The sequence below is a fragment of the Carlito syrichta genome, unplaced genomic scaffold (genome assembly GCF_000164805.1).
Source record: "Carlito syrichta isolate Samal-C Ts95f unplaced genomic scaffold, Tarsius_syrichta-2.0.1 Scaffold288323, whole genome shotgun sequence".
Taxonomy (NCBI): Eukaryota; Metazoa; Chordata; class Mammalia; order Primates; family Tarsiidae; genus Carlito; species Carlito syrichta.
In genome coordinates this window covers 252,449-273,047 of record NW_007232419.1, presented here as the reverse complement: position 1 = coordinate 273,047, position 20,599 = coordinate 252,449, and the positions used below count along the sequence as shown (strand labels likewise).

The 20,599-nt window shown below is 38.0% G+C and overlaps 1 protein-coding gene across 2 annotated transcripts in view; it reads left to right on the top strand.

Moving 5' to 3' along the window:
* Nucleotides 1-6,189: 6,189 nt before the first annotated feature.
* Nucleotides 6,190-20,599, top strand: part of SLC7A11 (solute carrier family 7 member 11) — an 87,669-nt gene continuing 73,259 nt past the window's right edge. For both annotated transcript variants that reach the window (XM_008053621.2, XM_008053620.2), the window contains exons 1-3: nucleotides 6,190-6,810; nucleotides 11,477-11,603; nucleotides 17,635-17,750. In XM_008053621.2, the coding sequence (XP_008051812.1) occupies nucleotides 6,534-6,810; nucleotides 11,477-11,603; nucleotides 17,635-17,750 (520 nt within the window). In that variant the 5' untranslated portion in view covers nucleotides 6,190-6,533. The remainder of the gene's footprint in view (nucleotides 6,811-11,476; nucleotides 11,604-17,634; nucleotides 17,751-20,599) is intronic.

Here is a 20,599-nt window from a genome sequence, read left to right as displayed (position 1 = left end):
CAACCTGCTGAGCTCTGGCGATCCTTCCACCTCAACCTTCCGAGTAGGCGAAACTACAGACACACGCAACCACGCCCAGCTATTTTTAAAATTTTATTGTAGAGACGAGGTCTCGTCGAGTTGCCCGGGCTGGTCTTGAACCTGTGAGCTCAGGCAATCCACTCACCTCAGCCTCTCAAAGTGCCGGGATGACAGGCTGAGCCACCAAGCCTGGCCGTGAATATAATCTTTCTCCTCATATTTTTATATTGAATATTTAGCTTATTTGCTTAATTTATTTTTTTCTGATAAATATAACTTAAAGCTTTAAGTTTCCCTAAAGCTATTTTTTAGCTCAGTTCAACAAATTTGAACATGTAGTTTTCAATATTATTCAATTTTAAGTCGACTGTGAATTTTTAAAGGTAAGTTTAATTGAAAAGTAAGCTGATAGTATAATTTTTCATTTTAAGACATGCAAAATATATTTCATTAGTTTTACAATTCTTATTAATTTCTAATTTCATTGCATGTTTATAATAAAGAGTCTGTAGTTTTTGTAATGTTGATTCTTTGGAAGTTAGTGACATTTCCCCTTGTCTTAGATATGGCTAGTTAATGTTTCATAGAAAGTAATCTTTATTTTGTATTAGGTGGATAAAAAGTTTTCTATAGAGAAACTGTCATGAGTTTATTCACCATGCTTATTTAAGTTTTGCTTATTTGTCTGTTTGAGCCATCTGTTTTTGAAAGGATATAATAAATTTTTTATAAATTTTTAAAAGTATACGTATAAAGTTCAGGGAATTAACACAAAGTTAAAACATTTAGGTAATTACTATCCAGGTTATAAAACAGCACATTACCAGGACCCTAGAACTACTTTTATGTCCCTTCTCAATTACTAAACACACTTATTTCCAGATAACTATCAACGTTCTTAGACAATAGAGTCATTTTGCTTGTTTTAAACTCTATGTAAATTGGATCATGCGGTATATGCTTTTTGAGTCTGTTTTATGTAAATGTCACCCACGTTGTTTTATACTGCTGTTGTTCACTCTTTTTTATTGCATTGCCATATTTCATTGACTAAATACAATAATACATCTAACCACTCGACTGTTTATGGACATTTGGGTTGTTTTCAAATGACTAGAGATAGTATGAATATTCTCACCCATGTTTTTATTACCTGGTTGTCCTGTATTTTTATAGGGCATATTCCCAGGAGTAGGATTTCTTGGTCAAAGAGTATATGTCTGTTTAACTTCAGTAGTTACGGCCAGACAGCTTTTTATAGTGAATGCATCAATTTATGCTTCCACCAGCAGCATGGAAGCGTTCCAGTCACTCTAATTGTCACCACTCCTGGTCTTGCTAGTCTGTCTTATGTGAGCCACACTCGGTGGGAGTTTATATCCCACTGAGGCTTTAGTTTTAATTGTCCTGATGACTAATACCGTTGAGTAGATTTTCACAAATGAGTTGGCCATTTTATTAAGTGTCTGTTAAAATTTCATGGCCACTTTCTATTGAGTTGTCTTTTTTCCTATTGACTTAAAAAATGTATTACTTATTATAGATATAAAACCTTTGCTATTTGAAAATATCTTTTTCCCATTTTATGATTCACGTTTATAATCTATTAATTCTTAAATTTGTTGCATTCCCTTGTAGCTTTCTTTTTTTTACTTTAGGGCTTTGTATGTCCCTTTTAAGAAATCCCTAGTTCCAGCTACTTGGAAAGCTGAGGCAGAAGGATTGCCTAAACCCAGCAGGTCAAGGCTGCGGTGGCTGTAAGTGTGCCATTGCACTCCAGCCTGGGTGACAAGCGTGAGACTCCAACTTAAAAAAAAAAAAAAGAAATTCCTGCTTACATCAAGTTCAGAAACATATTCTGTGTTTTCTTTTAAATCAGCACGTCCATTAGAAATATAATATAACCCACAAATTTGAACTACAGATGTAATTTTAATTTTTAGTAGCCACATTTTTTAAAGAAACCACTGAGCACAGTGTCTCATGTCTGTAATCCAAGCACTTTGGGAGGCCAAGGCGGAAGGATTGCTTGAGCTCAGGAGTTCAAGACTAGCTTGGGTAACATAGCAAGACCACAATTCTACAAAAAAATGAAAAAAAATTATTTTGGCACGGTGGCATGCACCTGTAGTCCCAGCTACTCAGGAGGCTGAGGCAGAAGGATTACTTGAGCCCAGGATGTCAAGGCTGCAGTGGGTCATGATTGTGCTACTGCACTCCAACCTGAGTGATTGAGACTTCGACTCAAAAATAAACAAATACAATAAATAAAATAAAACAGGAAAAATAAATGTGAATAGTAAAAATGATTAAGCACTTTTTTTTAAAAACTAAGTCTTCAAATTCTAGCCACATTTCAAGAGCTAATAACCACATGAAGCTAATAATGACTACCAAGTTCTAGAAGCTTAACAATGTGTCATTGACATTTAGCTCTGCCATCCACAAGTAACTGACTTTTGTGTGTAGTATTAGGTAGTATACCTAGCAAGGAAATAAGGTAGCTCCTATAATCAAAGCACTATCTTCAGGACCAACAGACAATCTGGGTCCCTTAGGAACCAAAGTGGGATTTGATAACACTAATAGGACTTTTTGATTATCTCTCATCTTTTCATATTTCTCTTATCCCGTGAGGATTTTCACAACACGAAAGGGGACATGGCCACCATTTTTCTGCAATCACATCTTTACAACCTGCAACAGATGAGAAAAGATCATTCTAACTCTGTTTAGAAATATTCCAGTTTGAGTCACATTCTGATTTGACCAGGCCTGGATTATATGCCCATATTTATAATCATGGGACAGAAATTGTTATCAGAAAATGGTAGCTACCACCGTATAGTACGTCTGTTTCTTCCATGAGATGTTTCTAAGGACCTGGGACTATTTCTTGCGCACAGTAAGCACTAAATACATATTTGGGAATAGCACTAGAATAGTCTCTTAATTTGACAGGAATGCTTGAAATAAAGCCTAAGGCAAGAGAAAGAATAAAAATTAATTTGCTTTGGACTTATTTATATGATACACACATATCTAAAGATCATCCAAACTCTTAGTTCACAGGTTTAGAACTGGTGATTATAAGAGTTTGGTGATTATAAGAGTTTGCTAATATTGAAGGTGTTCAATATTAGAGTTGGAGACTATAAGAGTTTGTTAATATTGAAATTAACCAGTTCTAAATTTTAAATTAGAATTGGTGATTATAGAGTTTGTCGATATTGAAGGTATTCAAAATCTTCTTTATAATCTTCACTTTCTACAAATTTCTGGGTGATTAGAAGAGGTACACTGGTGTCTTTGGTAGCTATGTGCAGCTTTGCAGAAAATCTGAGAGTGACTCTTACGTAACAGTGCAATCCTTTAGCTATTAGTCTAACATCAGCTATTTTTCTTCACAATTAAAAAAAATACTGTGAAGGAGGAGAATGTTATTTACCATTGAAAGAAATGTTCCCTCCTTTAGAATTCATCTAACTCCCAATCTGAGTCAGGTCCCGGGCTCAACTTATTATTTCAGTCATTTATAACAAAAGTTTAAATAGAACTGTGACACTGTGTTAATTAGAGACAGAAAGTTGTTCCGTGAGATTCCTAGTGTCCTACTTTTAACTCATATTTCTTCAGAACTAATATGTTCCTCTTGTTGGGAAACAAAAGCCTCTCCTCTTCTGCTTAGGTACATTAATCAGGAGAATTATGTGAGTGGAAGGACACATAGGAGGAGGAGGAGAACTGGGAAGAGGAAGATTTTTCTTTAATTCCCTTCTTTAGGAGTTTTGGCAACACTGAATAAAGAAAACGACCCATTTTTATTTTTTGGAAGACGTAACAGCTGAGAAAAAGCTGGCTTTATAACATCATTGACTTGGGATATGCAGAGCCAATGATACAGAATTTAGACAGATAATTTGAAAAGGAAACGGTGTAGCCTCAGTTATTTGAATGGTAACGTGTTGATGCGGTATCATTTTCTCAGGTGCCAACCCCCGGGAAAGTGGTTCTGCCCTTTTCTGTGCTACTTTTCTAATGGCTGTTTCTTTCTTGGATCATCCTCACCACCCCTGGGCCCCTTCTTCTTACCCTGCTCCTGACTCTCACCTCTCACACACAGGTTTTTTGTTTGTTGTTTTTATTCAGAGATTCATAAGCATATTTAATGGTGTGTGTAAATGTAGCTTCAGGGTGATGATAACATCCAATTCTTCTCACTGAATCCAAAACCACATATAAGCATAGCCAAAAATGGTATCTAGAATTTCTTTTCTTTGGGTATTTGGTTTTTAGACACTTGGTGAGAAAGCTAGAAGGGCTTAAAAACGTTTTGCCTTTGTGACTGTTTCAGAGTAAATATGATAATATTAGCTTAGCTATTGAATGCATTTTGATCTTATAATAATAATTGTTAGGGTTCAGATAGGGTGAGGGAAAACGGATGGAGAGGGAGAAAAGGTGCAGCACCGCTGGAGCTGGCAAGCCAGAGGTACACGCTGGCAACCCAGAGATCCAGTAATTGCAAAGAATTGCAACACACAAAGAGGATAAGAAAGAAAAGTTTATTTAAAAGTAAATTAGACAGAGAAAGAGAAGAAAGAAGATTCACCGCCCCGAGGTGAGGGAGGGGGCCAAAGCCAGGAAGCATGGTGACAGCCATAGCTCAAAGAGCACATGGCACACCAGAGTCTAGCAAGGCAATGGCTGCTGGTTGCGTGTGGTTGAGTCCTTTTAACCATTCCCCTGGATGGGGGAAGACCATTAAGGTAATTGGGTGGTGGTCTGCTCCATGTCATCACAAAGGGGCAGGCAAGCCCAGGTACTGACGTCAGGTGGTAGACAGCACGCAGATGGGTGGGTCAGTCATATGATTGCTGCCATGGTGGGGTTTATTCGTGTCACATAGCTCACAAAGGGCAGATTAGGTTGGGTGGGGGAGTGTGTTCTTGCAAGAGACTTGTTAAACATTTGCAATTCACAAACTCCTTCACCAAAGGTGGGATGGCCTTATTATTACTTTTATGACTTTGGCCAGTCAAAGGGTGACCTTTGATCTTTGGTCTTGACAAGGAACCTAAAAGTTTACTAGAGATTATTATGCTAAAACATGAATGGTGGGGCTGTCTTGGTCTTGCATCTGAGGGAGATTTGCCTAGGGGGGATGGGATAGGCTGCTGCTCGTTCTGCAGTAGAATGTCTGAATGCTTTCTAATGGTTATGCTGAGGTAAAAAGACTAAACTAAGAATAAACTAAGTTTATTCTAGGTTTCTATAGGTACCACCTTTCAATAATATAAGGGCAGTTTATGCAATTTAGAAAAAAAAATCATACATAATACCATTATCTTCTGTAACTATTATTCTGTACTTTCCTATCAGGCTTTTGCTATATGCATATTTTTTCCATAATTGTAATTATTGTTCACTTTTGAGCTGAGGATTTTTTTAGTATTTCAGTGTAACAGCAAGCACGTGAATTCAGAATATTTCTTAGTTCAGAAAATCACCTAGTGCTGATGAGAATCAGAAAAGGATTATTTTCTGGAGTCACTGTGATTTCTAAACTTGTCACACTCAGGTGGTGATTTTAAATGTTGGTTTATCATGGGCAGTAAGAAACAATTTTATCTTTAAATGTTGAGAAAAGCTCACAGTTATGTGCGTAGAGAGAGGGGATCTTTTTAGCTTTGTAAACATTAGATTTGGCTGTGCTGCTAAGAAACTCAAAATTTAAAAAAAAAGTATCCTACAGATTACGGAGTCTAAATTTTGCTCTTATCAACCATGCAGCTTCGGGGTCCATTCTGTTCACAGAACAGTTGCATGTAAAATGTTTTTCACACACGAGCTAAAGCAAAAAAGCAACTCCTTCAAATGAAGTTACCATTTCCTGTTTCATTTCTTATTTTCTTTTCGCTTGAAGAGCTTTTTGTCCCTCACTAAGAGTTGCTTTCAATCTCTGGGAAGGTCTGTTCTGAATTTACAACTTCTGGATTGGCTGAGAGCTCTTGAAAGTGTGTGCTTTGTTCTCCGAAAAGCTTAGGTCAGTTGGGCAACACGCTGCTACTGTTAAAAAAAAAAGAAGAAGAAGAAGAAAAAAAAGGCTGAGTAATGCTGAGCTTTCTCATGTGGCTGATGCAAACCTGGAGAATTTGCATCATCATTTAGCTGTAGTAAGTTGGTGTGACAGGCAGGAGCTTAAATACAAGCCCATGAGGAAGCTGAGCTGGTTTGTAATGATAGGGCGGCAGCTCAGCGGCGGCGGCAGCCTCGGTGGCAGAGCGAGGAGGTGGGGACCGAGAGCACCTTGAACGCACAGGTGTTCTCAGTAGTAATTAGATAGCCGGGAAGGATCAAACACACCCCTGAGTTTTTTCCTGTGAACACAATAGCACTGAAAGAGACTGAAAGCAAAGAGGAAGACACCGATCAGTCACTCCAAGAGGCACCCAAGTTGAAAGTTTTGTTTTCTTTCCTTCTGTGTGACTTTTCCCCTGTGTGTCACTACTATGGTCAGAAAACCTGTGGTGTCCACCATCTCCAAAGGAGGTTACCTGCAGGGAAGTGTTCACAGGAGGCTGCCTTCCGTGGGCAGCAAAGAGCCCCCTGGGCAGGACAAAGTGGCCCTGAAGAAGAAAATCACTTTACTGAGAGGGATCTCCATCATCATTGGCACCATCATTGGAGCAGGAATTTTCATTTCTCCCAAGGGCGTGCTCCAGAACACGGGCAGCGTGGGCATGTCTCTGACTATCTGGACGGCCTGTGGGATCCTGTCACTGTTTGGTGAGTGTACCTTTTTCTCTGGGGGTGGGGTGGGGTGTGGCTCTGAGGCTGGGAAGTTTGATCTCTGGGAAGCAGAGAGTGATTTCTGAGGAGTCAATGAATGGTAGAGGCCACACTGAATTTTTAAATTTTCATTTGGGTACGTGAACTCTCTAGACACACTGTTCATTGTCAGGTGGATCCTGAATCCCTTCCAATTGCTTCCTGTAGGCTGTACTTTCTTTTCCTGACTGAGACAGACTGTTTTCATGCTTTTCCCTGCAGTGAAGAGAGCAAAGGGTAACTTTGATGACCCGGTAAAATACACACCAGCTTCCAGTTCAGAAAGCTGGTGTGTATTTTAACGGGTCATCAAAGTTATGAATGTTTGGGGTATTCTGGCAGGTGGCATCCTGAATGCAACACCTGTGAAGAACAACCCGATGTGGCCTATTTAGGCACAGAACTGAGGGTTCAGCAGAAGCCTGACTTTAGCAAAATAAACGGCAGTTTTTTATTTTTTATTTTTATTTTTTAAGTTCATGTGCTCATCGCAAGTTCTTGACATGGGAAGATGTGTGATGGCACACAACTCAGTCCCTATCATGAGTGGGAATATTGCAGTGTCTTGAGCATATTTCACATTTTTTAAAGCCTTTCCTCTCTTCTCAATACCTATAAACTTCTGCTATAAACATTTGAAAACTTCAGCTGGGTGTTAGTTGGCTGTGCCTGCCCGGATCTGTTTTCTTCATCTGTATTTCCCTTGGTCACCAGGGATACAGATAATTGGCCCACCTGTACATTGGGTGAATCTGAAGAAAAGTGGTAGAAGCATGATTATTAACTTTTCTTCAAAATGTATGTCCCTTTTATTAACTCAGGAATTCATAATAAAGAGATAAGAAATGCTCCCTCTTAAGTGGGGGGTAAAAGACTAGAAAGCTACCTGAGATCATTGTAAAGATGATAAAAACCAGTGAATTGTCAATTAAAAAGTAAATTTGATTTAGGCTATGAAGTGAATGTCTGAAATATATTTACTCTTTTCTGGAAAATAGTGTACTTTGATTCCAGAAGATACTATATTTTATAGTTGCTAACTCTTTAAGTACTAACTCTTGTCCTATGTGTACCAATCCATTCATTCTTTCTCCTCAAGCCTTGTGATGCTTTATTTCATTGGTTTGAGCATTCAGCTAAAGAACTCACATTTCTATTTTTAGGTAGAAGTTATTTTTAGATACAACTTGTTAAAACAAAGTCATAGTATAGCATGAGCTATAAAGGGATTATTTTTGTGTTTTTTAGAAAGGGTTTGTGGTATTATTCATGTGACTAATTTGTGCTTTATAAAATATTTAGTGACAATTGTGTGTCATTATTTTCTCAGTACTATTCCCTAGCCATATAGAACGCTTTTGAGTGATATAGTTATGAAAAACTTTGATAGAGTTCTGTAATATGCATTTATAGATAAGCAATGATAACCCTAATTCTTGATCATCTTAAATGACTTTGTGCACCCTCAGCCTTTAAATCTTTCTATAGCGCTTGATGTGTTCAGAATAAATCAACATCTAATCAGAAAAACCACACTCTGTTTCCTGGACTGTGCATGCTTACGTGCATTTAGTTCCCATGGTGATTCAATTCTTTGTATACAAGAAAAGGTTATTCAGAGGTAGTAAAATAGGTTACTCTGAGTACAGAACTAGTTAAAGTGGTGTTGACTTGTACTATGAAAGTATGCTTTTGCATAAGTATATCATCTTTAGCAGAAGCTAAAAAAGAGAAGGAGAACAGCTGAGACTTGAGTTGGTATTCTTTGATTACTAATTGTAGGAAGTGTGTGCTTGTGTTAATCTACTTATCCATATTTGCATTGCCTTTGTCACTTAAGTTACTAGGAGCTTTTGACCGCCCTAACAAGTAAAGCAAAATATAACAAAAAGAATTTGGCCAGGCACAGTGGCTCAAGCCTGTAATCCCAGCACTTTGGGAGGCCGAGGCGAGAGGATTACTTGAGCCCAGGGGTTCGAGACCAGCCTGAGCAATAAGATTAAAAAAAAAAAAAAATTGTTAGGGTGGTGGTGCGCTCCTATAGTTCCAGCTACTTGGAAGGCTGAGGCAGAAGGATCGCTTGAGCCCAGCAGGTAGAGGCTGCAGTAGCCATGAGCGTGCCAATGCACCCCAACTCAAAAAAAAAAAAAAGGAAAAAGAAAAAGAATTTATTTTTCTTAAAACTCGAGAACATTTGGGACCAACTGTAAAGAATCTGTATATTTGGTTTACAATTTTTTTTTTCTTTTTAAGCCAGGGTCAATACCTGGATTTTACATCTTGTCTTGAACTTTTTATCTGGGCAAAATGGTTACAGTACTTGAGACCTTTAAATAAAAATCATTTCCCTAGGACTCGATTTAAACCTAGGGCAACCATTCTGAAGTTTCAGCAAGGACTCTTTCTAATAACATTTTATATTGGAATATTTTCTGAACAGCCTACCAACTTGGCGACTATTTCCCCAAAGAGGGTAAGTTCCAACTAGTTACAATTAGTTATAAATAGATAAAATCTATCAACGTTCCCAATATTAGTCTGCAAACTATTTACTTCAGAAGCATCTGTGGGACATTTATGTATTTATTTATTTAAAAGATGTGGGTACAATTCAGGGCAAGGCATACAACTGGTCATTATACAGGTAAAGTTTGGACCTCACTTTGGTCCCCACTTCTGGTTTGAGATCAGTTACTCTTATTGATGAAGTGTGCCCCTTCTCCCTCCCCTGGAAGTTTTCCACTACTGCCAATCCCCTTCTTATAGTATTATGATAATTGTTCAGGGTCCGCTTATGAGTACTCAGTTCTTTGTTTCTGTGATAGATCACTCAGTATTATAGATTCTAAGTCCATCCAAGTTGCCACAAAGTTCATAATTTTGTCCTTTATGGCTGCATAATATTCCATTGTGTATATGCACCACATTTTTAATACAGTCCTCTTTTGATGGGTAGCACAGTTGGTTCCATGTTTTTGCTATTGTGAACAATGCTGCAATAAACGTGTGTGTGCAGGTTTCTTTTTCATAGAGTGATTTGTGTTCCTTTGGGTATATTACCAGAAGAGGAATTGCGGGATTGTAAGGAAGGTCCGGTTCTAGATCTTTTAGGAAGTGCCATATTGTTTTCCACAGAGGTTGTACTAGTTTACACTCCCACAATTCTTAAGGTAAGAGCAGTTCTTATCTTAATCTGTTTTTTGTTTGATTGTTTTTGAATTAAAAATCATTCCCGAATGAAGGTTGAGGTTCAGTCATCAGCTATAAGTGACACTACTGTTTCACTAAATTTCCAAGTTATATTTATGGAGAGTTTTGATTAGTAATACTTTTCTACCTTTTTTATTTTCTGAAGTAGCTTCAGCAAAAATTGTGGATTACATTTGAGCACTGAGTAGTACTGATAGAACTTTTCACATAATAACAAGATATATTTTTATTTTCTTCATAATTAATTGCCCAGATTAATAAGGGTAGTTATATTTCATGCAGTGCTTGTCACGTATTAGGCCTAGTACTGTCTTCGGTATCCATTGCCACATTTATATACTTTTTTTTTTTTTTTTTTGAGTCTGGGTCTCACTCTGTCACCCAGGCTGCAGAGGCACGCTCATACCCCCTCAGGCTGGAACTGCTGGGCTCAGGCAATCTTTCTGCCTCAGCCTTCCACGTAGCTGGAACTACAGGCACATGCCACCACACTTGGCTAATTTTTTTATTCATTGAAGAGATGAGGTCTTACCAAATTGGCTAGGCTGGCCTTGAATCTTTGGGCTCAAGCAATCTCTCGCCTCTGCCTCCCAAAGTGCTGGGATCACAGGCATGAGCCACAGCACCCGGCCTGAGATTTCCCTCTTAGAGGGAATAAAACTGAGTTTTGGGGAGGCTATATGACTTGCCCAATGCCATGTGAATTGTATCCCTAATTTAAAAACTTGTTGATTGTTAAATTGATCTAACATACATACATATAAATTATCACATCTCCTTCTAAAAAGTATGTTCATTCTACTACCCAGAGCATACACTTCAAAAATATCAGGGATAACCTTTTCTAGAAACAAACTATCTAAGCCAAAATTCATTTTGTTTACAAAATACACTGTACAAATTAAATGAAGTCTTTCAAGGCATAGCCAGAGCCCATGCTTTTGTGAAGGGAGATAAATCTTATTTATTTTGATCTACCATCACTTATTAAAAGGTTCTCAATATAATGAAGTCAGTTTGAGATCTTGTCTTGTTTTGGTGTGAGGTTGTATTCTTCTAAAGATAGGTCAATATTATCAACATCTATCTTCTCTCTTTCCTCTATTTCCAGGGTTTCAACTAAGAATTCTGGAACATAGGTTTTTTAGAAGTTTGTCTTTACCATTTCAAGTAAAATTACATTGCTCAGACAGAATAAACTAGGTCTCAAATGTGAGGAAGTTAGAAGAGGAATTAGGTGAGTTTTGGCAATTAGATGATGGTTATTTGTCTTGAAATAAGGTTGCCATTTGGACCAAAGGAGGTTGGTCACCTCTCAGGCAACGTAAACATTGTTGCGTCAATTCTTGATGCTCGGAGTGGGGGGATTGATAAAATATTACATTTGTACCTATTTGTTATAAATATTTCACAGGAGCCCTGTGCTATGCTGAATTGGGAACAAGTATAAAGAAATCTGGTGGTCACTACACATACATTCTGGAAGTTTTTGGCCCACTACCTGCTTTTGTACGAGTCTGGGTGGAACTGCTCATAATACGGTAAGAGCGCAGATAGAAAAAAATTAAGGAAAAAGAAACCTTTCACTACAGCGTTCTTCTGATTCACTTTATTTTTGACTAGTTAGAAATATACCTGTCGTGTGACTATGTCATAAACATGTCTACCTCAGGTTGTAAAAGCTTGAGGTAAAATACCTTTGTGGATTAATGTTAACAGGTTAATGCAGTTTTGTTCCTGGCAAGTGGTTCACCAGCAACGCCAAACTTTTAAAGCACCTGCTTCACTTTAATCTTCAGCTATTCTCTTTGACAATTCTAGGGAAGCTGCTTACTAGAAAAGATAGGCGTCATCAAAATCCCTCTTGATAAATTATGCCTTTTTGGCTGACCAGTCAAAATTAAATATTACACTAGGAGCTGGAGTTTTCTCTTATTGTAAATTACAGCATTAAGCCATTTAACTGTGGTCTTTGTGACAAAGGACGTTCTCAGCCTAACAGCTTGTTGTGTCACACGTCTCACTTGACCAAAAAAAATCAAGTTTGCGTGACATCAATGACTCACTTCCTCACATTAAACAAATCAGTAACTACAGTTGCGAAAATCTTTTTTGATTTTATTGTCATAAGAATGTGCTCAACTTCCTCTTGGTCTTGGTTTAAAATCAAACCAGATCGTGCTAAGTCATTCTGAACAGCAAATTTCCTTCAACTTTGTGGGAAACTTCTGATGTCATATGAGCAGTTCATGGTCTCACAATCCCTTAAGGCTAACTGCTTCCGTAAATGTGACTTCTGATTACAGACTTAATAGAAATAACCAGGGAAATTTGCTTGTATTGTAAACTTTTCAGACATACACAGCTGAGAGCTCATGTGAGCTTTTATCCTGTCATTTGTGACTAAGTGGCAAATGGAGAGCTAATAAGTGTTGACTTAACACTAATCTTGAATTTTATGGTTTTAGGAGTCTCTTTTTGAACAAAGAGCTTTAAAGTAGTATATGCTTCATTAAGTCTGTTCTCATTTTAAACAAGCTCTGCATTATTTTAAATTGGTATAATGGAATAATGATAAAAGAGTGTTTTGTTCCTTTTCTAAAATCTACCTGGAATGTACCTTTTGCTCCTTTTTCTGGTTTTCTGATTGTAATGTACTTTCAAAGGTCAACTTAAATTCAGTCTTTCTCACAATTAATTTTCTGTTTATTCTCATTTATATTACTTCTTTCATCTCTTAATTCTCCTGGGAAAAAATGCAGTCTCTACTTCTCTTTTTTTAAAAATTTGAGTTGGGGTCTCACTCTGTTGCTCAGGCTGGAGTGCAGTGTCATGATCATGGCTCACCATAGCTTCAACCTCCTAGATGCAGGCTACACTTCTGCCTCAGCTGGAACTATAGGCATGCACCACTACGTCTGGCCAATTTTTTGACGTTTTTGTAGAGATAGGGTCTTGCTGTGTTGCAGGTTGGTATTGAACTCCTAGGCTCAAGCAATCCTCCTCCCGCCTCAGTCTCCCTGGGATTACTGGCATGAACCACTGTGCCTGGCCTCTGCTTTTCATTTGACACTGAAAATGATACACTGTATTCTTATTTAATATTTTGGGTGTCTGTGTTTGATTTCTTTTAAAATGCAAACATTTCAAGCACATAAGATGAAGTCTTCACTTTCCATAACCTTTATACTACTTGGGCCAGCGCCTTGTATATTGTAGATTGAAATTATTTTTGAATAAGTGATTGACAGTTTAAGGATATTATATATATATATTTTTGAGTGGGAGTCTCACTCTGTTGCCCAGGCTGGAGTGCAGTGGCACACTCATGGCCACCCCAGTGTCGACCTCCTGGGCTCCGGCGATCCTTCCACCTCAGCCTTCCAAGTAGCTGGAACTACAGGTGTGCGCTACCATGCCTGGCTAATTTTTCAATTATTGTAGAGACAAGGTTTCACCAGGTTGCCTGGGCTGGTCTCGAACCCGCGGGCTCAGGCAATCCCCTCACCTAAGCCTCTCAAAATGCTGGTATTATAGGCTGAGCCACCAAGCCCGGTCTTTATAATATTTTGAATACAGCATATTCAACACTCAAATGAGGGCACTACATACGTACTTAGAGTACTGGCCTGTCAGGCTGGTGGGCTTTGGAGACTGATTTGTACTGGGATCCATCTTCAACCATGTATTAGTTGTATAACACATCACTTGGCATGGTGATGAACATACCACACCTCTTGCAATAGCACAGATATAGTGTTCATTCATTCATCCACTTCTTGATCTAAAGTACAGTGAACCACACTCCTGCTCCCTAGTAGTGAATAAACAAATATTGCTTTAATTTCAAGAAAACTGCTTCAGAGAGAGAGAGAGAGAGAGAGTCTGTGTATGTTTGTGCACATACGTGTATGTGTGTATGTGGTTGTATGTTGGCAAGCAAATTATCTAGATGTGTCAAAGAAGCTTTTTGTTTGACAGGAAATTATCTAGATGTGTTATAAAAGCTTTTTGAATGTGTTCATATATTTCTTTGTCCTAATGTTTTCTGAGTTGGTCTTTCAAATAAGCAGAAAAACAAATGACTTAAGGAGGACAAGATATCTAAACATAGGCTGGGCTCCGTGGCTCAGCCTGTAATCCCAGCACTTTGGGAGGCCTAGGTGAGTGGATTGCCTGAGCCCGCGGGTTCGAGACCCATGTTAGCAACTTGAGAAGACCTTGTCTCTACAATGAAACAAAAAAATTAGTCAGGCGTGGTGGTTGCGCACCTGTGGTTCCAGCGACTTGGAAGGCTGAGGCAGAAGGATCCCTTGAGCCAGCAGGTCGAGGCTGCGGTGGTGGGGAGCGTGCCACTGCACTCCAGTCTGGGTGACAGAGTGAGATTCCAACTCAAAAAAAAAAAAAAAATGATATCAAAATATGTTAACATTTTCTCTTCTAGCAATACCCATGGTAGCTAAATACTATTCATTAAAATTATACCTTCAGATTAAGTCAGTATTGCCAGAAATAATCTGTAAAACACAATTTTCAAGGAAAGAAATATCACCCATCAGAACATAGCAGGACTTATTAAACTGAATTTACTCATTCACTATATATTCAATATAAATTGAGTTTCTAATACATGAGAGGGGACCCAAAAAGCATGGAATTTATTTATAAAACATTGGGTATTTATTCTTACATGTTTAAACTTCAGTCACTTTCAATGTACTCTCTGTTTGATGCATTACGCCTATCGAGATGTTTTTTCCACTGCTCAAATCTATTTTTGAATGTGTTTCGATTTGGATGCCTTTTTACTTCTAATTTTTGTTTCACCTTTTCCACATTAGCACATTTTCCTTTAAGGACTTTTTTCATCCAGAAAAGCAGAAAAAATGTCGCTCTGGGAGAGATGGGTGAGTAGGGGGGGTAGAGCATGGAGGTCATGCAGTTTTTGGTCAAAAACTGCTGAACACGTAGTGCTGTGTGGACAGGTGCATTGTCATGGTGGATGAACGAGTTACTTGTTTATCACAACTCAGGATGTTTTTCCCACAAATCATGCTACAACCTTCTCCAAACTTCCAGATAAAAACTTTGGTTGATCGTTTGATCTGGAGGAACAAATTCCCAATGTATTACAAGGAGTTCGCCCTCAAAAAAACCCAAAAAGATAATTCCATTTTTTAAATTCCTTTTTGTATGACTGTTGCTATTCTAAACACTGGAGATAAAACTGTGATTTAGATAGACAGCCTTGTGCTTGTGGGTCTCAGGGTCAAGGGGGGGGGGAAGAGCTATCAATGAAGAAATCATGTGAGTATAAGATTGTTACTGTGATGAGCTCTGTGAGAAGAAAGCCATGGGTTTCAGTAAGAGTATACTCCAGGATTCTGACCCAGTCAGAGGAAGGAGAAACTTTCCTGGGCAAAGGAAGATTGAGCCATGATCTAAAGTATAAAAGATAATGAGTTGAAGAGTCTCCAGGCAGATTGGAAGAACCCAAGTGAAGAGTTAAGTAAGGAGAGCTTAGCCCAGATGGAACCTGAAGGCAACAGAAAGGATTTCTACATATTCTGAGCATGTTTTGAAAGCACTAAAAGGACGTGATCAGACTTTAAAATGCATATCAAGAATTGTGTCAATGATGGAGAACAGAAGAAATAGATTTTTGTTGTTTTTTAATTAAGGGGAGGAGAGAGGGAGAGGCTCTCAGAAAGAAGAAAGTCAAGAAATTTATGATGCTGTCTGGTATCAGTAACCCAAACTTGGGAATGCTAATTGATGGTTGGTTTTCTGATAATCTTGGTCTAGATATGGATGTGGGAAAACCACGAAAAGAAAGAGAAGCTGAAAGGGGAGTTTGGCATAAAAAATGACATAATTCCATGGACTTGCATATGTGTAGAAAATATGTATTTATATATACAGATGTGGGGGGACCCTTCCCCCCAAAAAGAATTATCTTTTGGAAGGCAGGCACCTTGTAGTATACTTGGAATTTGTTCCTCTGCATTAAACGGTCAACCAAAGTTTTTATCTGGAAATTTTGAGATGGTCACAGCACAGTTGGTGGAAGAAACAAACTGAGTTGTGACACACAGGTGACTGACTGGTTCTTCCACCATGACAAGGCACCTGCCCACCCTGTGCTGAGCATTCAGCAGTGTTTGACCAAAAATGACATGGCTCCCATGCCTCACCTTCCCTAGTCACATAATCTTGCCCTGAATGACTTTTTTGATTCCTCGGATGAAAAAAGTCCTCAAGGGGAAACGTGTTACAGATGTGGAAGAAGTGAAACAAAAAATGGCGGAAGCACTAAAAGCCATCAAAATTGATGAGTTCAAAAACTGTTTTGAGCAGGGGATAAAAGTCTCAATGGGTATATTGCATCTCACCGTGAGTGCTTTGAAGGTGACTGAAGTTTAAACATGAAAGAATAAATGCACAATATTTTATAAATAAATTCTATTTTGGGGTCCCCCTCATACATTTAAAATGGAAAAGTATGTGCAACTTTTTTTCATAAAAATGTTTGATGGATTAAAACAGAATGGTTTATTACCTATGTTGCTATATACCTAAACTTACTTCATTTTCTTATCTCATGAATGTGTTCTTAATTATAGAAAATTACAGGAATTCTATTATTTTTGAATTTATACTTTGCATCTTAATATTTCTATGGAATTAAAAATAAACACTTGGCTTTGAGTTTTCATCTGTATAGAAGTAAGAATAACATAATGTTAAGTATTTAGGCATATATTTACAAGGAACAATTATTAATGCTATTTTTTAATATTGAGTTAGTGCTCCTTCTCCTGACTATGCCCTAACCCATTAGATCTGTACGCAATTTACAAATTCATACTGTGCCTGAAGTTTATTTATTAATTTTTTAAGGAAGAAGGCTATTTTTTTTTTTTTTTTGAGTCAGAGTCTCACTCTGTCGCCCAGGCTAAAGTGCAGTGGCATGCTCACAGCCACCCCAGCATCGACCTGCTAGGCTCCAGCGATCCTTCCGCCTCAGCCTTCCAAGTAGCTGGAAATACAGGCGCACACTACCATACCTGGCTGTTTTTTTGATTTATTATAGAGACAAGGTCTCATCAGTTTGCCCAAGCTGGTCTCAAACCCCTGGGCACAGGCAGTCCTCTCGACTCAGTCTCCCAAAGCGCTGGAATTACAGGCTTGAGTCACTCTGCACCTGGCCAAGAAGGCTATTTCCTATAAGGCCCAAGTCTGTCACGATCTTATGTAATAAACCAGATTTTTAGAGGGAAAAAATATCAAATATGGGAAAGTTGGGACACAGTTGTTAGAACCTAACCTTACTCCTAGGAATATGTGAAGTTTGAAAACTAGCCACCAATGTTACAGGCACTATTTCATTTGGAATGTCTCAAGGCAACCTCATCAAGTGAGAAGTTCCAAAAATTGTCAAGTTTCATACTCCGCAGGTTCCATATGCTAAATAGCAATACCTCGAGGTAGAAAAAATTTAGTGAAAATTTAATTTAATTTTTTTCCTATAGTTAACCAAAATATGTATTATTATTATTTTCTTTTTTTTAGCCCTGCAGCTACAGCTGTGATATCTCTGGCATTTGGACGCTACATTCTGGAACCATTTTTTATTCAATGTGAAATCCCTGAGCTTGCGATCAAGCTCATTACAGCTGTGGGCATAAGTGAGTATCACAGGTATAAACGTAAAAAAAAGAAAAAGAAAACACAAAAGTGATGGGAGACAAAGTTTCTTTAGACTTTTTGCATGATGAGGCTTGTCTTCACATCATGTTCTTTTTGCTTACAGTTCCAAAGAAAAGAATATAAATTTAGAATGACCTCTGATATTCCATTACATGACAGTTTTGCATCGGGTCAATAGATATCATAGCTTATCTTTTAAAAGAGGCAAAAACTACCTTGTTAGTAAAATATTAGGTGGTTGTACATAAAAGACACTTTTTTTTTTTTTTTTTTGAGTTGGAATTTCACTCCGTCGCCCAGACTGGAGTGCAGTGGCCACTCCCGGCCACCGCAGCCTCTATCCACTGGGCTCTGGTGATCCTTCAACCTCAGCCTTCCGAGTAGCCGGAATTACAGGCGCATGCTACCACGCCCGGCTGATTTTTGATTTATTGTAGAGATGAGGTCTCGCTGCCCAGGCGGGTCTCGAACCCGCGGGCTCAGGCAATCCACTCACCTCAGCCTCCCAAAGGTGCGGTATGACAGGCTGAGCCACCGAGCCCGGCTTTATAAAAGACACTTTTAAAGAGGAAAATCCAACAATTTTATAGATTATTTGAGTTGGAAATTATATTAGCAATACAAGTTATAACTTCTGTATTGCCATTTGTGTTGGGTGTGTATGTTGTGTTCATATATTTTATAGTGTTAGCGGCAGTCACTCTCAGTGTTGTCATTTTAGTATTATTGTTTATCGTTGGTAATAATAAGAGTTTTCTTTCAAGATTTGATGATTAGTAGCATTTCTCAACCAAGATTTTTTTTATGGACTCTCAATTAGGGAATTTTTCAACTTTTCTCAGTGGGTACAGATATTAGACATTGAAAAAATAAAAGAAAATCAAAAAAGGAGCATGTACAAAATTCCATAAGTGATATGAAGCCCAATGTGACTCTAAATTCCAAAGATTCTGAATACCAAATCTCCAAATACTATCAGAAAGGATAACTTAATCACAGATGCTATTTGAATCACTGTTTTCAGTATCAATCTGATCTTACCTGATGTTTTATCTACTCAGAAGTAGAAAGCTACACAAGAATAACTGAATTGCATACTCAAGAAAGAATTTTTAGTTGCCTATGGCTAAGGCGTTTTAACAGAACAATGAAGAGAACAAAGCATGTCAGACAGTAGAGATATGAGTGATTCGCTTTTAGGAAAGCACACAAGAAGCATCTAGTGCTAGGTACACATATTTTTTAACTTGAATAGGTTCATTGTGGATTTTCCACCTTATCCATAAACCAGACACGTATGCACAATTGTTCTGTGAAATCACTGAAAAGACCAAGAAAATACTCAAAGTATTTTAGACATTTCTGAATTCTGGAAAGGTATCAGTACACTAGATTCAATTTGCCCCTGACACACACTATACACATGAGACTTGGGGCAATTCACTTAACCTTATGCACCTCAGTATCCCTACATGTAAATCATGCCAGTGGCATGGGTATTGTAAGGACTGAATGCCTGAAATTTGTTAAGAACTTTATGGAAAATATCTTTTGAAGTTTTTTGAGACTGGGTACCTAGTCGCTGCTCCTTGCATATTGTTTGTGCTCAATAAATATTTGTTGACTGACTGATTTTATGAGAAGAGGTCTGAGAACATTTTTTTTCTCCAGCAGAAAAGTCTGTTGACTTGTTAAACTTGAAGGATGAAATATTTTCAATTTCCTCAGGCAGTAGAGAAAAGTGGTAAAATGAAATAGAGTTTCCTTGATATGATGCTCAGATTTAGCACCATGAGTTTTTGTGAGATGAACTGTTTTAGCATAATGGCATAGGTCAGGCTCTGGAGGTGAACATCTTGAAATTGAAACTTAATGACATAATTTCTTGGTGATGTGATCTTGGGCTAATTATTACAACTTTTAAGCCTCAGTTTTATTTGTTAGAAAATGCCTATGAAAAGATAATCTTGAATGACTAGAAAGATCAAAGTAAGTCAGATGTTTGAGACCTTTAACAGAGTGGTTTGCCCACAGAAAGTTCTTAATAAATCCAGTGTTTCATTAAGAGATTAGACCAACAGCCATTGTAATAGCCACCATAATTTGTCCTTTAAATGACCGAGACAGAATCATGTTACAATTATTATATTTTTAAAAAAGAAGGGTAGCAGTTTTGAGAGCTCTGTAAATTAACAGTAAAAGCTATTAATTAACAGCTATCATGAGAAGATGTTAAGTAGATTCTATGTAAACATTTCCCAGTTCGCACAATTTGCTCATTTGGGAGTTAAAATTATGTAGATAATGACATGTTTGTGTTTTTGCAAGTCTAGATAACTCTCTTATTTACCGCAATTCAAGTAAACATTTCAAATGAAGGGCGGGGCCCTTGTAGAACACTTGGAATTTGTTCCTCTGGATCAGTCACCCCAAGTTTTTATCTGGAAGTTTGGAGAAGGATGTGCCATCATTTGTGGAAAAAAATGTCCCGATGATGGCAAACAGGTGACTGGTTCTTCTACCATGACAACATACCTGCCCACACTGCACTGACGGTTCAGCAGTTTTTGTTCAAAAATGGTGTAAGCCCTGTGCCCCAGCTTCCTTATTCTCCCTATCTCACCTTGAGTGACTTTCCTTTGTTTCTCAGAAGACAAAAGTCCTCAGAGGAAATCATTTTGCCAATGTGGATGAGGTGACACAAAAAACCAAAAAAGTGCAGAGGCACTAAAAGGCATTAAAACTGAGGTCTTCAAAAACTGTTTTGAGCAGTGAAAAAAAAGTCTCCTCGGTTTTTGCATTAACAGAGAATACTTTGAGGGTGACT